The sequence below is a fragment of the Oncorhynchus gorbuscha genome, linkage group LG09, assembly GCF_021184085.1.
Source record: "Oncorhynchus gorbuscha isolate QuinsamMale2020 ecotype Even-year linkage group LG09, OgorEven_v1.0, whole genome shotgun sequence".
Taxonomy (NCBI): Eukaryota; Metazoa; Chordata; class Actinopteri; order Salmoniformes; family Salmonidae; genus Oncorhynchus; species Oncorhynchus gorbuscha.
Window position 1 is genome coordinate 28,426,875 of NC_060181.1, and position 22,590 is coordinate 28,449,464.

A 22,590-nucleotide genomic window follows, 5' to 3' on the forward strand; every position below is an offset into this window, starting at 1 on the left:
TGTCTTTTGGCAAACTCCAAGCAATGTGCCTTTTACTGAGGAGTGGCTTCTGTCTGGCCACTCTACCATAAAGGCCTGATTGGTGGAGTGCTGCAGAGATGGTTGTCCTTCTGGAATGTTCTCCCATCTCCACAGAGGAACTCTGGAGCTCTGTCAGAGTTACCATTGTGTTCTTGTTCACCTTCATGATCATGGCCCTTCTACCCCGATTGCTCAGTTTGGCCAGGCGGCCAGCTCTAGCAAGAGTCTTGGTGGTTCCAAACTTCTTCCATTTAAGAATGATGGAGGCCACTGCGTTCTTGGGGACCTTCAATGCGGCATAATTTATTTGGTACCCATCCCCAGATCTGTGCTTCGACACAATCTAGTCTCAGTCTCAGTTTACAATCCAGTCTCAGTTTATTTCTGTATCTTGCGTTTTGAAAATGCATCACCGTTTATTGCGGTAATGAACGGCTACAGGGATTGTGTTCGTGTCTGCACGCTATGAACCAACTTCTGTTTAGGGGTTAGAGGGTCAAAACATGTGAGAACCACTGAGCTAGAGAACAGATTGCTGATTTGCTGTACAGCTAACTATAGGAGCAGTTGCGGAGAAAACATCAAATTTTAAAGAGAGAGGATTACCATAAATACATTGGTGATCAAAAATTGGTGATCCTTTGCAAACTCACCAGCGATGGGGCATCATTTTGGTATGTCAAAATAGCTTGAAATGTATTATTTACTTATGAAGGTTGATTTTGGAATTTGTTGTTCAAATGAATTATTACATAACCAAAATGTGTTGTAGACAAAATAATGAAAAGGGCTGTCTGGTAGCCTCAATAAATAGACGAAGTCATTGCATGTATAGATTTGTATTTTTACTTGAGACTTACAGTAATTTCCAATGTTCATGTAGTCATGCATTGATGGCCGTGTTAGACAAAGTGCAAGTTAGGATTCAACTTAAGGGACCGGGTACCTAACCCAACCTCTCTGGTATTTCTCTATCTTTTAAAGTCCTTCTTTTAATTTCTCTAAGTTCACATCTTAGACAGATTTTATGGTGCACTCTTCAATAATATTTTAAACCCTCTGATACTGGTCCTTGGAGACATATATGTCTGAGAAATGTCCATGTGTACATTCATTTTACCTGACTCTGTCATACTGTGGCGTGAGAGTAGGGGGTGGGGCTGGGAGAATGGGGGTGGGGGTGTGGCTGGGAGAGTGGGGTTATAGCTGGGAGAATGGGGGTATGGCTGGGAGAGTGGGGGTATAGCTGGGAGAATAGGGATATGGCTGGGAGAGTGGGGGTGTGGCTGGGAGAGTGGGGGTGTGGCTGGTCAGGGGACAGCTGGGAGGAAGTGGTTCATAGGGAGAGATTGTAGGGGTTGGGGGGTGTTGGCAGAGAACATGAAGTATGACTCTGGGTGTACCTTGAGTATAAAAATAGATCTAATTTAAGGATCTAATTTTAGTCTGTGACAGTTTATAATTCAGAAGAGAATTCAGAACAGTCGGGCATCCATCCTATCCCAGCCTTAAATACAGACGGATGGAGGGATGGAGGGAGGGAGGAAGCCAGGAGACATTGAACAGATGTAGCCATGGTGTTGAGGGGAAGAAAGAAGCGAGTAATTGTTTTGAGACAGACAGGAGCACTCATGTATGGCAGGCAGCGTTTGTTCATCTGTGCTTTTAGCGAAACGTTGACAAGAGGCCTCTAGTCTCAACTTCAAACACTATTTCCCTTTGTTTCAATTTAGCCATGATTGGCTCCTCATCAGTGTGTGTGTTTGTCTGTGTGTGTGTCTGTGTTTTCTGAACATGCCTTATTCATGATCTGTCGTACTTTGCATTTAAAGATAGAATCCGCAGTACAGTGCCACGGGCCGCCCCACCACCCTTGTAATTGTTTTTGTTGCCGAGCAGAAAAACGTTGTGAGCAGAGAAACGTCGTGCAGAATGGTAAAAACATTGCAGTACATATTGTGCTCTTCTATCACTCGTGCAATGATGTCAGAGGGGGAAAAACTGTGTTCGTTGTTTGCAGTAACTTATTTGTTGTTGTAATATTGCAAACAGACTTGGCTGTTTCACCATCAAGGATTCCAGCTTTAAAGACAAATGCAAATAAACATACTGAAGCTCATAATTCAAAGAGAAACATGTTGTTTCGCTAAAACGTGAACAAGTGATTGATACAATGTTATCAGCGCATGGCAAATGTCCCTCTGTAAAGTGTATTGAAAACTTCTGACAATAAACTTTAAATAAAGTTGACTGGACTTCACAGGCATATGGGTGCCCCTCTCTACTCCTGATGCTAAGTATTGGGTAGAAGGCTACAACAATCATTATGACCATCCCAAAGTTAAGTTCAAATAAATCACGAGTGTCCATATTTCCTTTATTTCCTTTTATGACATGCCTTTACAACGTGTGGATGGTTGTATCAGTGCTTGGTCTTCAGTTTTATCACAAAGCATCAGACAATGTTTTGTCCGTCTCGAAAAAGAAAATGGACAGGCAGAGAAGACAATAACCACATTCTCTCTGTTTTATGCTACTTTCACGTTTTTGCTTCTTTATTTAGATGGTGGGAAACTAGGATATCAACGTCCATTTCATTTCGATCAGCTCTTTCAAAGACAACCCATACAGAGTTCATGTCTCCTTTGTGTTGGTTCGGTACACTATGCTGGACATGAAAGGAATCCAAAACACAGAAACCTTTGACTGTGAAACGCAGTGCTTTTTTCATTCATGTCCAGAAAACAACTCTGAATGTGAAATTATTTGGTTAAAATAAGAAACAGAAAATATGAGAGAAGTTTTTCAGGCACTTAATTAAATATTCTTCCAGAGTCCTTAGCTTGGCTACACTGTGCTTTTTAAATTTGCGGTATGGGTACATGCATTGAAGTCTCCTCTCCTAAACCCATTACAAATACATGAGACATGAACTCATGGCCTCTGCTCTGCAGGACAAGACAGTGCAAAAGGCTGTACAGTAGCACAACATTAAAATACAACAATTTATTAAATGGATTTCAAATTCCTTCTCGCACACAACAACAATGTACCTATTTACATTTAGTTTGATGAATGTGTGTTGTGACTAGGCCTACTTGTCTATCAACCTGTTGTAACTACAACCTGTTGTAACTACAACCTGCTGTAACTACAACCTACTGTAACTACAACCTGTTGTAACTACTACCTGTTGTAACTACTACCTATTGTTACTACTACCTGTTGTAACTACAACCTGCTGTAACTACAACCTGTTTTAACGACTTGTTGTAACTACAACCTGCTGTAACTACAACCTACTGTAACTACAACCTGTTGTAACTACTACCTGTTGTAACTACAACCTGCTTTAACTACACCCTGTTTTAACGACTTGTTCTAACTACAACCTGCTATAACTACAACCTACTGTAACTACAACCTGTTGTAACTACAACCTACTGTAACTACAACCTGTTGTAACTACTACCTGTTGTAACGACTTGTTGTAACTACAACCTGTTGTAACTACAACCTGTTGTAACGACTTGTTGTAACTACAACCTGTTGTAACTACAACCTGTTGTAACTACAACCTACTGTAACTACGCCCTGTTTTAACGACTTGTTGTAACTACAACCTGTTGTAACTACAACCTGCTGTAACTACAACCTGTTGTAACTACAACCTGTTGTAACAACCTGTTGTAACTACTACCTGTTGCTACTACTACCTGTTGTAATGACTTGTTGTAACTACAACCTGTTGTAACTACAACCTGCTGTAACTACAACCTGTTGTAACAACCTGTTGTAACTACTACCTGTTGCTACTACTACCTGTTGTAACAACCTGCTGTAACTACAACCTGTTGTAACAACCTGTTGTAACTACCTGTTGTAACAACCTGTTGTAACTACTACCTGTTGTTACTACTACCTGTTGTTACAACATGTTGTAACTACTACCTGTTGCTACTACTACCTGTTGTAACGACCTGTTGTAACTACTACCTGTTGCTACTACTACCTGTTGTAACAACCTGCTGTAACTACAACCTGTTGTAACTACAACCTGTTGTAACTACAACCTGTTGTAACAACCTGTTGTAACTACTACCTGTTGCTACTACTACCTGTTGTAACAACCTGCTGTAACTACAACCTGTTGTAACAACCTGTTGTAACTACCTGTTGTAACAACCTGTTGTAACTACTACCTGTTGTTACTACTACCTGTTGTAACAACCTGTTGTAACTACAACCTGCTGTAACTACAACCTGTTGTAACTACAACCTGTTGTAACAACCTGTTGTAACTACAACCTGTTGTAACAACCTGTTGTAACAACCTGTTGTAACTACCTGTTGTAACAACCTGTTGTAACTACTACCTGTTGTTACTACTACCTGTTGTAACAACCTGTTGTAACTACAACCTGCTGTAACTACAACCTGTTGTAACAACCTGTTGTAACTACTACCTGTTGTAACGACTTGTTGTAACTACAACCTGCTGTAACTACAACCTACTGTAACTACAACCTGTTGTAACTAATACCTGTTGTAACAACCTGCTGTAACTACTACCTGTTGCTACTACTACCGGTTATAACTACAACCTGTTGTAATAACCTGTTGTAACTACTACCTGTTGCTACTACTACCTGTTGTAACAACCTGCTATAACTACAACCTGTTGTAACTACCTGTTGTAACAACTACCTGTTGTAACAACCTGTTGTAACTACAACCTGCTGTAACTACAACCTGTTGTAACAACCTGTTGTAACTACTACCCGTTGTAATGACTTGTTGTAACTACAACCTGTTGTAACAACTTGTTGTAACTACTACCTGTTGCTACTACTACCTGTTGTAACAATCTGTTGTAACTACAACCTGCTCTAACTACAACCTGTTGTAAGAACCTGTTGTAACTACTACCTGTTGTAACAACCTGTTGTAACTATTACCTGTTGTAACAACCTGTTGTAACTACTACCTGTTGTAACTACAACCTGTTGTAACTACAACCTCTTGTAACAACCTGTTGTAACTACTAAACTGTTGTAACAACCTGTTGTAACTACAACCTGTTGTAACAACCTGTTGTAACTACTACCTATCGTAACTACTACCTGTTGTAACTACTACCTGTTGTAACTACAACCTCTTGTAACAACCTGTTGTAACTACTACCTGTTGTAACTACAACCTGTTGTAACTACAACCTCTTGTAACAACCTGTTGTAACTACAACCTGTTGTAACAACCTGTTGTAACTACTACCTATCGTAACTACTACCTGTTGTAACTACTACCTGTTGTAACAACCTGTGCTCATCATATCATCAAATCCTTCCAAATGAACTGGCCACCTTGCAGCACTGGGGGGGAATCTAAACTGTGTAACATTCCTTGTACATAATACATCATTTTTTAACCACATTGAATATGGATAGAAGCTTTTACTTTTTTCATTCTCTCACTCTCCTGCCCATATCGCTCCTTCGCCCACTTACCTATCCTCTCTCCTTCTCTCTCTCACTTTCTCTCTCACTTTCTATCCCTCTCTGCCCTGCCCTGCCCTGCCCTCCCCTCACCTCTCTCTCCATCTTTCTCTCTATGGGATGTTTTAGTGAACCCATGTCACTGTGATGCAAGTGAAAGCCATTTAAACAAATGACAGCTGTAATTTTCTCTTCTCACATTGCTGGGTATAGAACTCTACACACAGTGTTATTAAAGGCAAGGTAAATGATGCATGCATCTATCTGCATTCTGAACGCAGCATGGGGGCAGAACAGAAAGGGGATGTTTGTGTTGAAATTATTACAGTCTTCCCATCGACAGGTTTGTGACGCTGTGGGTGTGTCCCAAATTGCACCCTATTCTCTACATAGTGCATTACTTTCCACCAGGGCCCATAGGGCTATATGTAGGGAATATGGTCCCATTTGGGACACTGAGTATTTCTCCACTTTGGCTGAGAAATGAATCTATGTGTGAAACACATTTCTATGAATATGAATATGTATTCTATTTCAGGAAGCATAGACTGAGTCATTAGAAATCTTAGCAAATTAGTTTTGTGGAAAAGCCAAATGCAAAGTATTGTTTTTGGGTGTTGTTGTGTATGTGTTGTGTTAACATGTAACACAAAACGCTTGTTGGTTCTCAGAACTTGAGCACTTGGACACTACTAGGGTACTGGTAAATCACATGACACACATACGAATCACTTGAATCTACCAATTTTTTGGGGAGTCATTTGATTTGATATCTACCCCAAACCATTGTGCTACATTATCTGACCATCACAAATCTACTAAGATGCAATGAATCAACTTTGTCATTTCAAGACAACAAGAACATACAGTACAGGGACTTGACAAAATTAAGGAAGAAATGTTTAGTATTTTTACAGCACATCAGTCGTTTTTCAACATTGGTGATATCATGATCATTTTAACAAATCATTGATTCTAATTATTTCACATTTGGAAAGTAAAGGTAAGTTTCATGATTGATGTTTGGGTCCTGTTATTTATTCAAATTAAATTAAACAAAGTATGCAGTTGGATGCACAAGCACAGAGAACACCCTCTAGATCAAAGGGCTGTTATCATTACCTTACAAAAATGTTGTCCAAAAACCATTTCTCCAGATTTTGCTCTAAAAAAATACTTATCAACCTATCAAAATGTAAACCTGAGATTCAGATTTTCAAAACAATCTCAGAACAGATCTCAATGAAGCCATCTGTGGTACCCCCATAGACTTTACCCTTCTGTTAATGTGATCTGAACTAACTGCTGTTGTCTATGCACATGTGCATTCCAAAATGCTTGTCTTTAGATTGACGTCTACAGACAAACACTAACGTTTAAGCATTTCTCCTCTTTAAAAATTGGGCTTTCTCAGTGTTTACTTTTGTAATTAACACATATTGGGTGTGAAGCTTCAAATGCAAGGATCCAGGTTTAATCTATCATGATTTCTTTTGAGTACATCAAAAAAACATTTTCACAACAGAAGACGTTACATCCATTTTGAAATATGGGTCCTATATCTCCGGGTTTAATTCTGAACTTCTGCTGTTCATGCATAGAATTAGAATCAATTAGTCATTCTAATTCTAGAACTAATTAGGCAATCTAATTATATTGTATACAGTCAGTTCTCACTATAGTGATGTCAGTTCTCACTCCAGGGATGTCACACTGTAGTACTGATGTCCTATAGTGTCTAGTAGTGATGATGTCCTGCTACACCACAGTACTGATGTCCTCCACCTCGTTGGGCTTCACAGGCTTGCTGGGCAGCGACTTAAGGTACTCCAAGTGTCGCCGGGCATCCTCCTGGTTCTGCCGTACGTAATACACCACGTAGGAGATGACCATGGCGAACCAGCCGAACATCGTCACCAGCATTGCGTAGTCCGTGGTCCTCTTGGCCAGGTTACACAGGTCTGTGTCCACCGCCAGGAAATGGCGTCCCTCCTGCTCCTGGAGCTCGGAGCTCCGGCAGAGGACGCGTGCAGCCGCCTCGTGGTTGTGGGCCATGCCGCCCAGTGCCTGCTGCAGGGTGCAGTCACAGTGCCAGGGGTTGTCATCCACCAGGACCCGCGCTTTGAGCCGGGCGAATGCATCCTTGTGCACGCTAGTGATGCGGTTGTGTGAGAGGTCGAGGACCTGCAGTGTGGCCTCCACGCCACTGAAGGCACCCTCCTCCAGCGTCTCCACAGCGTTGTGGGACAGGTTGAGCTCCCGCAGCAGCCTCAGGCCCCGGAAGGCATGGTCGGGAACGGCCATGATCTGGTTGTGGTCGAGGCGGAGCACGGCGGTGTCTGGAGGCAGGTCCGGGGGGATCTCTTTGAGCCGGGACCCGGTACAGGTGACATTGAGGCCAAGGAAGAGCCCCAGGGGCCCCGGGCCGAGGTGGAGGCCCGGGTCGGGTCGGGCCCGCTGGCAGACGCAGCCCTTGGGACACATGGAGGCGGAGGGGAAGCACAGGGCCATGAGGACCAGGCTCTGGAGGAGGAGGCACATGGGGATGGAGCGGGACAGCCACAGGTCCAGGGGAGTCATACTGGTGGGGACCACCAGCCCTCAGCATCCCGCCAAGGGACAGGGACACCTCACCACTGGACCGGCCCAAGGACCAGCAGACCGGCCACGGCTCATACCAAACACTCCATACTGGAGACTGATGAGCCTCCACCAACACACTCACGGTCTGTTCAGGTCTAGCAGGACCTGCCACCAGTTGAACTCATGCTGAAATAAAAACAGATAGAAGCATTAAAAAATATAAAACTGCTTAATGAAGGACTATACGTATTTTGAACAACTTTTTTAGTGTGGACCTTTTGGTTTTTGCTGTAGTCAAAAAGACAAAACAGGAGCACCACGGTGTATAAATGACAATAAACCATTGATTTACTCTGTTGTATACACATCATCATAATTTCACTGTTATTGATAGAAACAATATTGCACTATTTGTTCTATTTATGACATGCTAGGTTACACGATAAGGTTAAGGTGCTGACCTGTTGCACCCTCAATAAACACTGTGACTATTATTTGACCCTGTTGGTCATCTATAAATGTTTGAACACATTGAAGAACAATCTGGCCTTAATGGCAATTTATTGGCCAGAAGATAATCTTATAATCTCCACCCGGCAAAGCCAGAAGAGGACTGGACACCCCTCAGAGCCTTGTAACTCTCTATATTTCCTCCTAGGTTCATGCCTTTCTAGGGAGGAATTCCTACAGTAGCCACCGTGCTTCTACATCTGCATTTCTTGCTCTCTGGGATTTTAGGCTCTGTTTCTGTATAAGCACTTTGTGACAACTGCTGATGTAAAAAGGACTTTAGAAATACATTTGATTGATTAAGCTAGGTTAGAAGAATTACTGTCCTTAAAAGAACACATTCTTTACTGAGATTTGGCAATAAGGATAGACCTGTGAATCAAACACTAGCCAGCTACAAACTATTTTTATTTAACCAGGCAAGCTAGTTAAGAGCAAATGCTTATTTACAATGAGAGCCTAGGAACAGTGGGTTAACTGCCATGTTCAGGGGCAGAATGACAGATTTTTACCTTGTCCGCACGGGGATTTGATCTAGCAACCTTTCAGTTACTGGCCCAACGCTCTAACCACTAGGCTCTAACCACTAGGCTCTAACCACTAGGCTCTAACCACTAGGCTCTAACCACTAGACTCTAACCACTGGACTGTAACCACTAGACCCACTAGACTCTAACCACTAGACTCTAACCACTAGACCCACTAGACTCTAACCACTAGACCCACTAGACTCTAACCACTCAACACACTAGACTATAACCACTAGACCCACTAGACTCTAACCACTAGACTCTAACCACTAGACCCACTAGACTCTAACCACTAGACTCTAACCACTCAACCCACTAGACTCTAACCACTAGACCCACTAGACTCTAACCACTAGACTCTAACCACTAGACCCACTAGACTCTAACCACTAGACTCTAACCACTAGACCCACTAGACTCTAACCACTCAACCCACTAGACTCTAACCACTAGACCCACTAGACTCTAACCACTAGACTCTAACCACTAGACCCACTAGACTCTAACCACTAGACCCACTAGACTCTAACCACTCAGACCCACTAGACACTAACCACCACTAGACTCTAGACCCACTCTAACCACTAGACTCTAACCACTAGACTCTAACCACTAGACCCACTAGACTCTAACCACTCAACCCACTAGACTCTAACCACTAGGCTACAACTATGTTGTGTATTTAGTCAATTAACCTCTTACTGCAGTGTGCTAAATCAGGGTCACACAGAGTGTTTCTTGGTAGTCTTAAACAAATCTCATTTGAAACCAAAGTATACACCTCACACACATGGTTATGGGATTAAAAAGAAGGCACCTGCATAATGTCAGATATAGAGTTGAAATATGGTTAATTTTGAGTTTGCATCCCAATATTACACTTTATATACATCACAGAAGACTGAAATATAACAAAACCGTTTGACATAGAAACACCGGATTTTCGTAGTTGAATATATATATATATATACCATTTTTTAATAATTCTGAAATTCTGAAACATATGAACATTCCACCCATGAGGCCACTAGCAGGGCGATTTAGTCATTTGACTGCAGGAACAAGTTTTTATCTGTCAAACATATACATTGCCTGTTGTGACATGTACATTTTATTATCTGTGTAAGAGTAAGAATAAGGTAAGTGCACAGTAATGTGAAGTTAGAGCGAGCAATGGAATCAATGTTTACTTACGTTCCCAATCACGACATGATCGGTATTGTTAGTAAAAAAAAACATATACCTGCTCTATTGTAAGCTTGCGTACTGTGGATAACAACAACACATTGCCTGCATTCCAAATGACACCCTATTCTCTATGTGTGCACTACTTTTTACCAGGTCCCATAAGGAATAGGGTGCCATTTGGGACTCACACATTGTGTGATAGGGACTCAGCCATTGTGTGATAAGTGCTAAGTACAGTGGAATGCAGCAGGCTGGTTATATCATGCCCCCCTCATTCTCCCTCTGTCACACTGTGTATTGTCACCTTCTCAAAACAGATCCTTGTCTGCAGAACATCACATGGGGAAGACACAGCACAGGGTGAATGTGTGGAATTCACTTACAGTGCAGGAACTCTACATTAACCCAAGTGTACAATGCAGCCCTATTCAATCATAAAAATGCTAGGCACCTTTATTCAGCCATAGCTGTATTTTCCCCATATTGAGAGCCTATCTATCCTGTAGTCTGTAAGTTAACTGTACAATACAGCCCTATTCAATTATAAAAGTGCTATGCACTTATTTTCCATCGTATGACTTTCCCCATATCGAGACCCTACCTATCATGTATATAAACACATACTAACATCTGTCTGTCAGATCTGCCTGAGGTACTGATAAAACACATTCATTACCGAGTTCGAACAGGATAAGATCCTGAAAAATGTATCCACTTAGACATACGATCAATTCTGATTATACACAACTTTACTATACTGCCCAGCAGCTTGATGGGAGGAATTGTAGGACGCTCTAGACTACAGTGATTGTTAATGGATATGGGCATCTCCACATATCTGGGGGAAAAATAGATACTAAAAACTATATAAATAATAATAACCTAGTGTGAGGGAGTGGCCCTATCTCCGTACAGCTTGTGTTGTTCACTAGATCCTATGAGGATGAGAGAGATTTAGAAAGGGAAGAATCTTAGTTGACTGTCTGAGGCCCAGTCTCCCCTGGGAGCACCAGGCACAGCTCAAAGATATGACAGAGAGACTAAAATAGAATAGAATAGAATTTATGTTTATTTATCAATTTCAGGGAGGGAAGCATCTGTGTTGTCTGAGGCCCAGCCTCCCTCAAGTGTGTCTAGGTTCAAACGCCAACTGCCAAAACGTTGAATTGCACGCAGGCCTGTCATCCACCATCCGCAAGTAGAAAAATGGCAAAGCAACACAAGTGACAGTTGGTATCCGCGGTGACGAGGGATTTTGAATGCATCATCTTCAGAGGCCCTTGGAGGGGAGAATGTAGGCTATGTGTCACTGGGAGTGTGTGAGCTTTGAGGCCTTTCAAGTCCAATGACTAACTGACTGAAGTCATACCATCATACCCAACAGATATTTCACAGTAATGACCTGACTGAATTCAGCTGCTGGCCCTCTTCCGTCTCTGGTCACACTGCAGTGTCAAAGGTTTTTCACATACAGGTTGAAATGGGCGCCTTTGAAATCTATAATTGGCCAAACGTTAATTGATATGTAAATGTTGTGTGTCCACAGTCCACTAACAACTAGCATACAGCCTCAGCTGCGAGTCTGCAACCATTTCTATTTTTGCCATCACTTCAATTTTCTTTTCACAAATCAAGAAGGACATGATTGCCCTGTCATTCAGATTCAGTGGAACCATGAAAACATTCATAAATTGAATAAAGTCCTTACTTTCTACCTGAAGTCTTTATATGACCATATTGTGTAGCAGTATGGTTTAGACCATTTTGAAACTCTGACCAATTACAGATGTATGATCTTAATTTGAGCCAGCTTGCTACAGCAAGAAAATAATCCTGCAGCAACACGAAATGTGAATTATTATGTGGATAATAATTTACATTTCTTGCAGGGGATAATACATTTATCGTTAGTGTAAATCAAGTCTGACAGTTTAAAGTCAAAATTACATACTTTATAACCCTTTTTAAACCTACAAGTTTGTACAAGTTTTATACACTACAAGTATGCATTTCCTACTGTGCAGGAAAATATCTGTCATCATATGATTTTAAGGGGTAGATGCCAGAGTGGATTGGGGACAGAGAATAATACAACCTTTAACATTACTGTAAAAAGAGCCATCCTTTACAAAAATCTGATTTTCAAATGCAACTAAATCGGTCTGCAATCACAATTTAGCAGGCACTCTAGAAGTGGGATGGGCTCCCAATCAACTACAATCATGCATGGGCTTTGTAAATAGCACTTAGGCTATGTAGAGGTTGCTCAATTATTTTCTCCCCCATGTTTTTTCTCTCCTTGCAAGAGCTTAGCTGTGACTTCCACTGGTGTCAACCAAAGCTTACAGGTAAAGCTAGTTCTTATGACAAATCTCAACATGGCAGTAAGGATCATGAAATAAAGAAAAATAAATACAGCTATAACTCTTTTAGGTTAAGTAATATTGACGCCACCCATTGCAAAAAAACTGTCAGCCTGGAAGCATTAGCCTGAAGATGAATGAATGGTCAAGAGTTCAATGAAATAGCTCTTTGATATGACCCCACCATAAAGTCAGAGAATAAATCATGTCGATTGTTCCATTACTATGCATTTACAAAACAATTACTAGAATACTATGTAACATCAATGGTGTTACTGTAGTGTTACTACACAGGTATAAGAGCAACTTGATGTACACCATCATGGTATTAAGAGGCAGAGTGATTAGACAGAGTTGATTTTTTTTTGACACAACCACAACATTATTTTGATCATTTATCATAGGATATGGCCATTCTCTTACTTAAGTTACATGTTCCTGCCAAGGCCATATTTATGAAATTCCTGCATCCCAAATGGCACCCTATTACATACATAGTGCACTGCTTTTGACCAGAGCCGTCGTGCACTACACAGAGAATAGGGTGCAATTTGGGACATAGACTTAGATCTACAGTAGACTAGTCTACTATGTTTTCTTGAAGCATACAGCCCCACATCACTTGATACAGTTTGTGTTAATCCAATTAACATTATCATTAAGGGTGAACCATTTATGCAAATAGTCTTGATGCATTGAGGGGTTTCGAATTACCATAGAACTGGACCTGAGCAAATAATAGCCAAGCTATTCCTCAAAGACAATAATCTGCAAGTGTTCTAAATGGCATGGCATTTCCCAAACAAATAAGCCATGCCCCATGGTAAATAATCAGATGTATGAGTAGCCAAGCCTACACAGATTTGTACACTTTCTTTTAGGTAGGCCTATAGGTCTAAATGTATGCCTTTTGTTTATCGGTTATATATTATCATTCGGATATTACAAGATGTTATTATATAGTATGAGTTTTTATATGATATAATGAGTGTGTATCTGCTAAACAATGTTCATATGAACACTAAAGGAAAGGACACCCTGCTGTGTGAGCCTGCTCGTCACCAAGGCGAATTCCTTCCTATAGCGCACTCCTGGGCTCAACCGTCAACCGTTAACCCTGCCCTCGAGCTCCGCGGCCAAATGCGACGTAACCTACTACAGGGTTCCCGGCTTCCCTTTCTGACCAGCGCAGCTGTTGTTTTCTACATGGGGAACAACTCACTGCCACGATTAAACTATGTCATTGCGGCATGGATGTAAAGATGACACCCATTGAACTATGTTATGTCCAAGTATTTATCAAGGACATAACAGCAATATTATTGCAGGCATCCTATCACAACATTATTATAACAGAAAAATAACAGTATATTCGACAGTCCAACAATAAACTATATTTGAGTGATCAGAAGAGATGAATGAGGCTGTGAAGCAACAAATTGAATCGTCACATGACAACGTTTAATAATACTATTAATTTAAAACATGGTGGATATTGAAATCATCCCAAAAACGGATATATGACTACCCCAACTCATCTATTTATCCTGTTTGTTTCCTTATCTGACTAACAACAACCACCAGACGAGATAAATAAAGGTGGAAAGCCAGCATGAAAATGATTCCATACATACGTGTGTGTGCTGCGCGTGTAACGGAACTGCGGAGCAACAGGCGACATACGTTTCCATTCTCACCTGCAATAAAAACAACCCCTCTCAATTCCATACGTTGACAATTCCATACGGATCGTTCCAACCCAATCTCCCTTCTGTAATTTTTGCCTATCCTCGTCAAAGATGTTCGAATATCCGAAGTTGAAATTCACATTGTTGCAATTGCTTGTTACTGCTCAGTATTGAACATGAAAGGAATGTGACTGGGCTCGAGCTGGTAAGGGAGGGGTTTGCGAGACAAGAATTGGCCGCGACGGTATTTACCCAGAGCGCGCGCGGGGATGAATGGAATGCACGCCGCAGTCAGACAGAAAGTAGGTATTGCCATACTGTCTGTTGGGTTCTTCTGACTAATTCAATCCACTTGTAATACATCATCAGACATTTTCATTGTATTGTATTCTCGTAAAACTAAATGGAGTTGTTAAGTTAAGACAAATTGTAGGTGCATTTCACTGTTAGTCTACACCTGTTGTTTACGAAGCAGGTGAGGAATCCAATTTGATTTGTGGCCTCAGTCAGTCACCACCCTCAATCTGCATAACACTTCAATGAGTCCATGGTAGAAATAATTGTCAAAATATTGCTCTTTAAGTGTTGCATACTTGAATTGTAGCCGATCACATTGGTCCACATTTGAAAATACCCTATACTAAATACTTTTCTGTTACAATTGTGTCTGCTCACACAAGCTTCCTACAGGAAGCCTACATAATGTAATCAGGAGCCCACATTTGCCATGTGGCCTACACAGTAAATTCCATGGTAAATGTGGCCTACACAGTAAGTACTATGGTAAATGTGGCCTACGCAGTAAGGACCATTTACCATGGTATTTATGAGTCACATGAAGATGTCACACTGCCACGTGACAGTCAGGGGAATCTGTGTCTATGCAACATGCCCATGGTGGCCACCAGTCTGGCAGTCAAGCAGGATCTCCCTCAATTTCTCACATAACAGGCAGGGAAGGAATGGGGACACCCATATACATCATTTCTATGGGAACACCCAACTGTGGTGATGACATGAGGGGCCCGGTGACATCAAGTGCTTTCTGAGTTTGGTCATAGCCTAGCCAGGCAACCATGGACACAGTATACAAAGACATTCAGGACTCAGGAGTCTATATTTTGTAATCAGACGTCTCCGATCGCCACCATTCCACCACAGGACTGTGTTAGCCCGCTGAACAAAAGCCTCAACATTAGCTCAGGGAGCTAATGCAAGTCCTCAGATCTCAGGCAAGATTATTCATCACTTCATCATGTGGTTAGTCAAACCACCTCCGCTACACCTTATGTATAATTCCCCAACAGATGTTGATTCGAGATAAATAGCCATCTATTTACATGTAACAGTCCTTTACTCATATTAAGCCGTTAGTGATCAGCTGAGGTATATCAACCACACACAAATCATCCAGCGATGTATTTGAGAGGTTCTAGCTGCTCCGATGAGGAGACATTTTCCTTTTCGCCCATAAAAGGTTATGTTTTGTTACGGTTAATTTGCATACTGAGTGGCTAATTATTTCCAGCCAATAAGCAGTTATCTGATGGATGATTTAGAGGGGAAAGAATGATGAATTGTTAGTACAATTTGTCAGGCCATTAGCCTATTTGGGTGACCACTAACCACCTAATGCATTCAACCAAAATGTGTCTTCCACATTTAACCCAACCCCTGTCTATAATTTCTCAATTGCCATGTAAGGCCTACCAATACATTTGCAATGTTTAAGTCTGTCTTCAAGCAATAATTTTCTCAAACCTGTCATTTCATATATATCTGAATGGAATAAATTAATTCAATAAATTATGGCCTGTTTTCCGCTGTCACAGAGATTTTCTGCAGCAACCAGCAGCCTCTCAGTTTAACTCTGTTAACCGAACCTGTAGAGTAAAACTTGGAAAACACCAGGACCTGTCCCTTTCAACCCAATACAATCTGATAAAAGTGTATATGTCACCAATTAAAATGATTAAAAATGGCTGTAGTGGGCCTTTAAACACAATCCGATTGTGTTTTTATTGACCTTTGTTTCATCTCAAAGGTAAGGCTATTTGACATAGCACAGACACAGCAGCATCAGGCGGTTGATACACACACACACACACACACACACACACACACACACACACACACACACACACACACACACACACACACACACACACACACACACACACACACACACACACACACACACACACACACACACACACACACACACACACACACACAAAACAGCAAGGGGGCGGCCAGTTGATACGAGAACATCAAAGGTAGTGCACTATGTACAGGAAACAGGGTGCCATTTTGATTGTCTCCTAGATGAAGCCCCTCCTCTTAAGGCTTGACAGATTGATGTAGCACACTGTTCCTCCTCCATTTCTAAGGGGGTATAGAGGATAAGTATGTTGTTTGTGTGGTGTTGTACAGACAAAGATGAGGTTGAATGGCACTCTAAGGGAAAAGGTTGAAAGAGACCCTTAATACAAACACACCCCCATAAAGAAAATGAGAAGTAAAACAGGTTCAGCTCCTGGTTCGACCGTGATCTTGAAGAGTTACTCCACCTCAAGAATTGCATTTGGTGAAAGGCTCGGGCTGCCCATACTCAAGCTGACTGGCTCTCGTTCAGGCAAATGAGAAATAAGTGCACTCAGGCTATCCGGAAGGCCAAAGTTAGTTACTTTAAGGAGCAGTTCTCTCTCTGTGGGTCTAACCCCAAGAAGTTCTGGAAAACAGTTAAAGACCTGGAGAATAAACCCTCCTCCTCACAGCTGCCCATGTCCCTTAATGTTGATGATGTGGTTGTTACTGACAAGAAGAACATGGCTGAGCTCTTTAAGTCAGGATTCCTATTTGACTCAGCCATGCTTCCTGGCCCGTCCAACATTTCCTCATCTCCCACCCCTTCTAATGTGACTATCCTCGATGCTTCTCCCTCTTTTTCCCCTGCCCTGCTACAAAGTTTCTCCCTGCAGGCAGTCACTGAACCCAAGGTGCTAAAGGAGCTCCTGAAACTTGAACCCCCAAAAATATTTGGGTCAGATGGTTTAGACTCTTTCTTCTTTAAGGTTGCTGCCCCTATCATCACCAAGCCTATCTCCAACCTTTTTAACCTGTTTCTTCTTTCTGGGGAGGTTCCCATTGCTTGGAAGGCAGCCACAGTTCATCCTTTATTTAAAGGGGGATATCAAGCTTATCGTAACTGTTATAGGCCTATTTCTATTTTGCCCTGTTTATCAAAAGTGTTGGAAAAACTTGTCAATAATCAACTGTCGGACTGTTCGGGCGGTGTTCGGCGGTCGACGTCACCGACCTTCTAGCCATCATTGATCCATTTTTCATTTTCCATTGGTTTTGTCTTGTCTTCCTACACACCTGGTTCCAATCCCATCAATTACATGTTGTGTATTTAACCCTCTGTTTCCCCTCATGTCCTTGTCGGAGATTGTTTGTTGTTTAAAGGTGTTTATTGTATTTTCTGGTGTGCGACGGGTTTTGCACCCTCTATTTGTTATTTTGTATACTTTGGTTTTCGGAGGTTTTGATGTTTATTAAACAGCTCCGTTTTTACCAAGTTCATTCTCCTGCACCTGACTTCCCTGCCACCAGCACGCACCACATTACAGCCGGCTAAGGAGTATTGGTGTCTCTGAGGGGTCTTTGGCATGGTTTGCTAACTAACTCTTTCAAAGAGTGCAGTGTATAATGTCCGAAAATCTGCTGTCTCAGCCACTGCCTGTCACCAAGGGGGTACCCCAAGGCTCGAACCTAGGCCCCACGCTCTACTCAATTTAGATCAACAACATAGCTCAGACTGTAGGAAGCTCTCTTGTCCATTCATATGTAGATGATACAGTCTTATACTGAGTTGGCCCCTCCGCAGATTTTGTGTTAAATGCTCTACAACAAAGCTTTCTTAGTGTCTAACAAGCTTTCTCTACCCGTAACCTTGTTTTGAACACCTCCAAAACAAAGGTCATGTGGTTTGGTAAGAAGAATGCCCCTCTCCCCACAGGTGTGATTACTACCTCTGAGGGTTTAGAGCTTGAGGTAGTCACCTCATACAAGTACTTCGTAGCATGTCTAGACAGTACACTGTCCTTCTCTCAGCACATATCAAAGCTGCAGGCTAAAGTTAAGTCTAGACTCCTCTATATTAATTGCTCCTTTTTCACTCCAGCTGCCAAACTAACCCTAATTCAGATGACCATCCTACCCATGCTCGATTACAGAGACATGATTTATAGATCGGCGGGTAAAGGTTCTCTCGAGCGGCTAGATGTTCTCTACCAATAGGCCATCAGATTTGCTCCCCTTTTTGGACACATCACTGCACTCTATACTCTGTAAACTGGTCATCTCTGTATACCCGTCACAAGACCCACTGATTGATGCTTATTTATAAAACACTCTTCACCCCCCCCCCCCCCCCCCTCTGAGAAATCTACTACAGCCCTCATCCTCCACATACAACACCTGTTCTGCCAGTCACATTCTGTTGAAGGTCCCCAAAGCACACACATCCCTGGGTCGCTCCTCTTTTCAGTTCGCTGCAGCTAGCGACTGGAACGAGCTGCAACAAACACTCAAACTGGACAGTTTTATCTCAATATCTTCATTCAAAGACGCAATCATGGACACTCTTACTGACAGTTGTTGCTGCTTAGTGTGATATAGTGTTGTCTCCACCTTCTTACCCTTTGTGCTGTTGTCTGTGTCCAATAATGTTTGTACCATGTTTTGTGCTGCTACCATGTTCTGTTGCTACCATGCTGTTGTCATGTTGTGTTGCTGCCTTGCTATGTTGTTGTCTTAGGTCTCTCTTTATGTAGTGTTGTGTTGTCTTTGTTGTTGTGATGTGTGTTTTGACCAATATTTCTCTATATATAGACACACATTTTAATCCCAGCCCGCGTCCCGGCAGGAGGCCTTTTGGTAGGCCGTCATTGTAAATAAGAATTTGTTCTTAACTGACTTGCCTAGTTAAATATAGTTTCAAATAAACACAGAGAGGTATTTGTATCAAGAAAAGCCACAAAGCCCCTAAAAAAACAGTGCATTTCTTTTCCATTAAAAAAATCACAAAAGTTGCGAACTGGGCCTTTAATAGTCCTTTATTAGCAGACCGATATAGCCATTTGTAGCGCGCCACCCCCCCATACACAAGCCTACACAATGTCCTCTATCAAGTGCTTCTGACTTGACAAGACACATTCATCAGAGCAGCTAAATCAGCTTAATGTTATAACTAGATAATGGTAAAGGGGCAAAGGGTGTGTGTTTCTGTGTGTGTGTGCTCGTGCAATTGTGTTTTGCAAAGCTCAAGCTCAATAAAGAAGCTCATGATTGAAATTGTGACAATGGGTTAATGAGGGGTTAATTACGTAAATGGTATTTCTGTCTGTTGGTCAGCTGTGAATAAGCTGCATGGCCAATGTATTACATAGACAGAGACAGGGTATTCTGGGAACACAGTGAAAGTGACATGCCATTGACTCATTGACTCTTCACAGGTACAGCTCACCACACACACGCACACACACACACACACACACACACACACACACACACACACACACACACACACACACACACACACACACACACACACACACACACACACACACACACACACACACACACACACACACACACACACACACACACACACACACACACACACACACACACACACACCCCCAATGAAACACACACACACACCATGTTGCCTTAATTATAAAGAGTATATAAATAGATTCTTGGATCATATGGCAATTAAACCTGGAAGAGGCATGATTATCAAAGCATTTCACTTTACCATCTCAAATAGCCACTCTTCTGTGTGTGTGTGTGTGTGTGTGTGTGTGTGTGTGTGTGTGTGTGTGTGTGTGTGTGTGTGTGTGTGTGTGTGTGTGTGTGTGTGTGTGTGTGTGTGTGTGTGTGTGTGTGTGTGTGTGTGTGTGTGTGTGTGTGTGTGTGTGTGTGTGTGTGTGTGTGTGTGTGTGTGTGCATTATGCATTATGGAACATTTAACAAGAACAGGAAGCAACTATTTTCTTTCTCGTACCAATGGTTCGTCATTTAGCATGTGTAAACTGGAGTCGAGCTCTGTATCATGAGCCTACACTTAGATAATAGGGAGCCAATACAAAAGAGAGACATTTATGATGACAGTTTTTTTCGATTGCTAAACGACAGTGGACACAACTGGAGTCACATGTGCAAAACTCTAACTACAGTCTGCACAGCAGCAGTTCATGTGGACCAAGCTCTAGTTCGTTTTTCATTGCTTGAACACAGTTTTCAAAACTCTACACACTTATCCCATGACTTTAACCACAACCTGCACAACACTGTGGATTTACAGCACTTTGTTCAAATGCTAACACACTGCTGTCAAAACTGTGAACCACACATTCAAAACGGAATAGATTTCAGCCTTGTGCCTTTCAAACACTGCTGATTGCAATTTCAGCTGAAATGATAAGCAGGTGTCTTGTTTTAGACTTGTTAGTGAACACACACACATATTACAGTATATATAGGTAGAGCTCAGAAAGACTCATTTTGGAAATGGAACAAGGAAGATGGGTTCGTGGAGGGAGAAGGGTGGCAGGGAGAGGGTGGATGCGTGGAGGAAGACAAAGAAGACAAAGAGCTGTTATTTCAGATGAAATAAGGGCTACACTTATAGACCATGTCGTGAACCATGGTCTCTCATTGAGAGAGGCAGGTTTTAGGGTGCAACCCAATCTGCAAAGATCCACAGTGGCATCTGTAATGTGAATTTTCCATCATGAAAACAGGTGAGAGTTACATCCTTACAGAAAGTGAAAACATTACAGGAATCTATTTTGCATTGCAATTATAGAATATTTACACAGATATATATTATAGTAAGTTTGACTGTAAAATATATTTTTACAACAGGACCCAAAGGCTGCCCCCAACAGTGTGTTCTGAGTGACAGTGTGTGTTATCTCAGTGAGGGTTGTGCATAGTGTTTGGCTGCACTGAGCGTGTTTTGAGCCATGTGTTAAGAGTTGTGTTGCTTGGAATGAGTTTTGCAGGTGATGTGAACTGTTTAGCTCAGGTGACTGTTGGTAGTGCAGACTGTAGTTAGAGTTTTGCACATGTGACTCCAGTTGTGCCCACTGTCGTTTAGCAATCGAAAAAACTGTAATTTGACAATAAAAAATACAATTTAGCCACTCATGTGGATACACTGCATTTAAAATCATAGAGGATAACAAAATAGAGTTTATCAACTTATTCCATTGGGGTCTTCTTGCTTTATACCAAAAACAGATAATATTATGATACCGTTTCAAATTGGTGTGGGGACTTTTTTTAATGAATCTAATCAGAAGAGTGATGCTAACTTTATTTGTAGAGCCAATATATGAAAGCAATAGTAAGTGAGTAATATTGGGGCAGTTTTCTATGATTCCTCATGTGGAGAGAGGGGAAAGACCGCTTCTTCAGCTTCATGGTTCTCCAATAAAAGGGGGAAATCCCTGTGTGGCAAGTGCCAGTGTAAGCTGCAAGAAAACCTGCCTTGAGGGAGAGGTGGAGAGTTTTGTACGGTAAGACTGTTCTACAAGTCCATTCAACAAACTGGGTGGGATGCACGCCACAGAAGACTGCATTAGCCTGCTGAGCTAAAACTGAGGTATTAGCTTGGGGAGCTAATGCAACTAAACCATCTCTGTTACACTTACTGGTGGACTGCAGTGCTCCTGTTGAGAAGAGCACTGTTGCTGGCTCATGTCATGACCTCAGCAATTTATTCTAACATTGAGATAGAGAAAAACCATTTCAGCCCTTTGTGTGCACAGCTAAAAACAAATCCAATCTCTGTGCATAGTTGCCCGAAAGCCTAAAGGCTATCCTTTGAAGTGCTTAGACAGAACTCAACTAATGTCTTAGAAAGCATGTGTGACCACGCTGCTTTAAATAGACTGGATGCACACCATTAGCAAGAGAGAGGATCAAATTGAATTGGCATTAAAACGTTGGGCTGTTCTCTCTTCCTGATCTGCTTGGCAGTGTGCTATCTCATCTCAGTGGATATGGTAATTACCATTTTGCTTTTGTATAACATCAGTTCAAATGGCCTCTTTCGGCCTGCTCTGGGCTACATCAGATTTAGTCAGTGGCAAATGACACCGGAGCTCTGGTTAAAAGTGGTGCACTATATAGGGAA

At 41.8% G+C, this 22,590-nt stretch overlaps 1 protein-coding gene across 3 annotated transcripts; it reads right to left on the bottom strand.

The window, feature by feature from the left end:
- Positions 1-2,298: 2,298 nt before the first annotated feature.
- Positions 2,299-14,579, bottom strand: LOC124043352 (leucine-rich repeat-containing protein 3B-like). Of its 3 annotated transcripts, XR_006840303.1 has the most exons (4): positions 14,388-14,579; positions 5,328-8,285; positions 5,084-5,160; positions 2,299-5,053 (listed from the first exon to the last, which is right to left on the bottom strand). XR_006840303.1 is itself a non-coding variant. In XM_046361882.1 (2 exons), exon 2 carries the CDS (start codon positions 8,094-8,096, stop codon positions 7,275-7,277), a length of 822 nt encoding a protein of 273 aa, XP_046217838.1. In that variant the 5' UTR covers positions 8,097-8,285; positions 14,388-14,579; the 3' UTR covers positions 2,299-7,274. The 3 variants fall into 3 exon arrangements, 1 of the variants encoding a protein (XP_046217838.1); XR_006840302.1 differs by having other exon boundaries at positions 2,299-3,567; positions 3,600-8,285; XM_046361882.1 differs by having other exon boundaries at positions 2,299-8,285.
- Between the last annotated feature and the right edge of the window lie 8,011 nt (positions 14,580-22,590).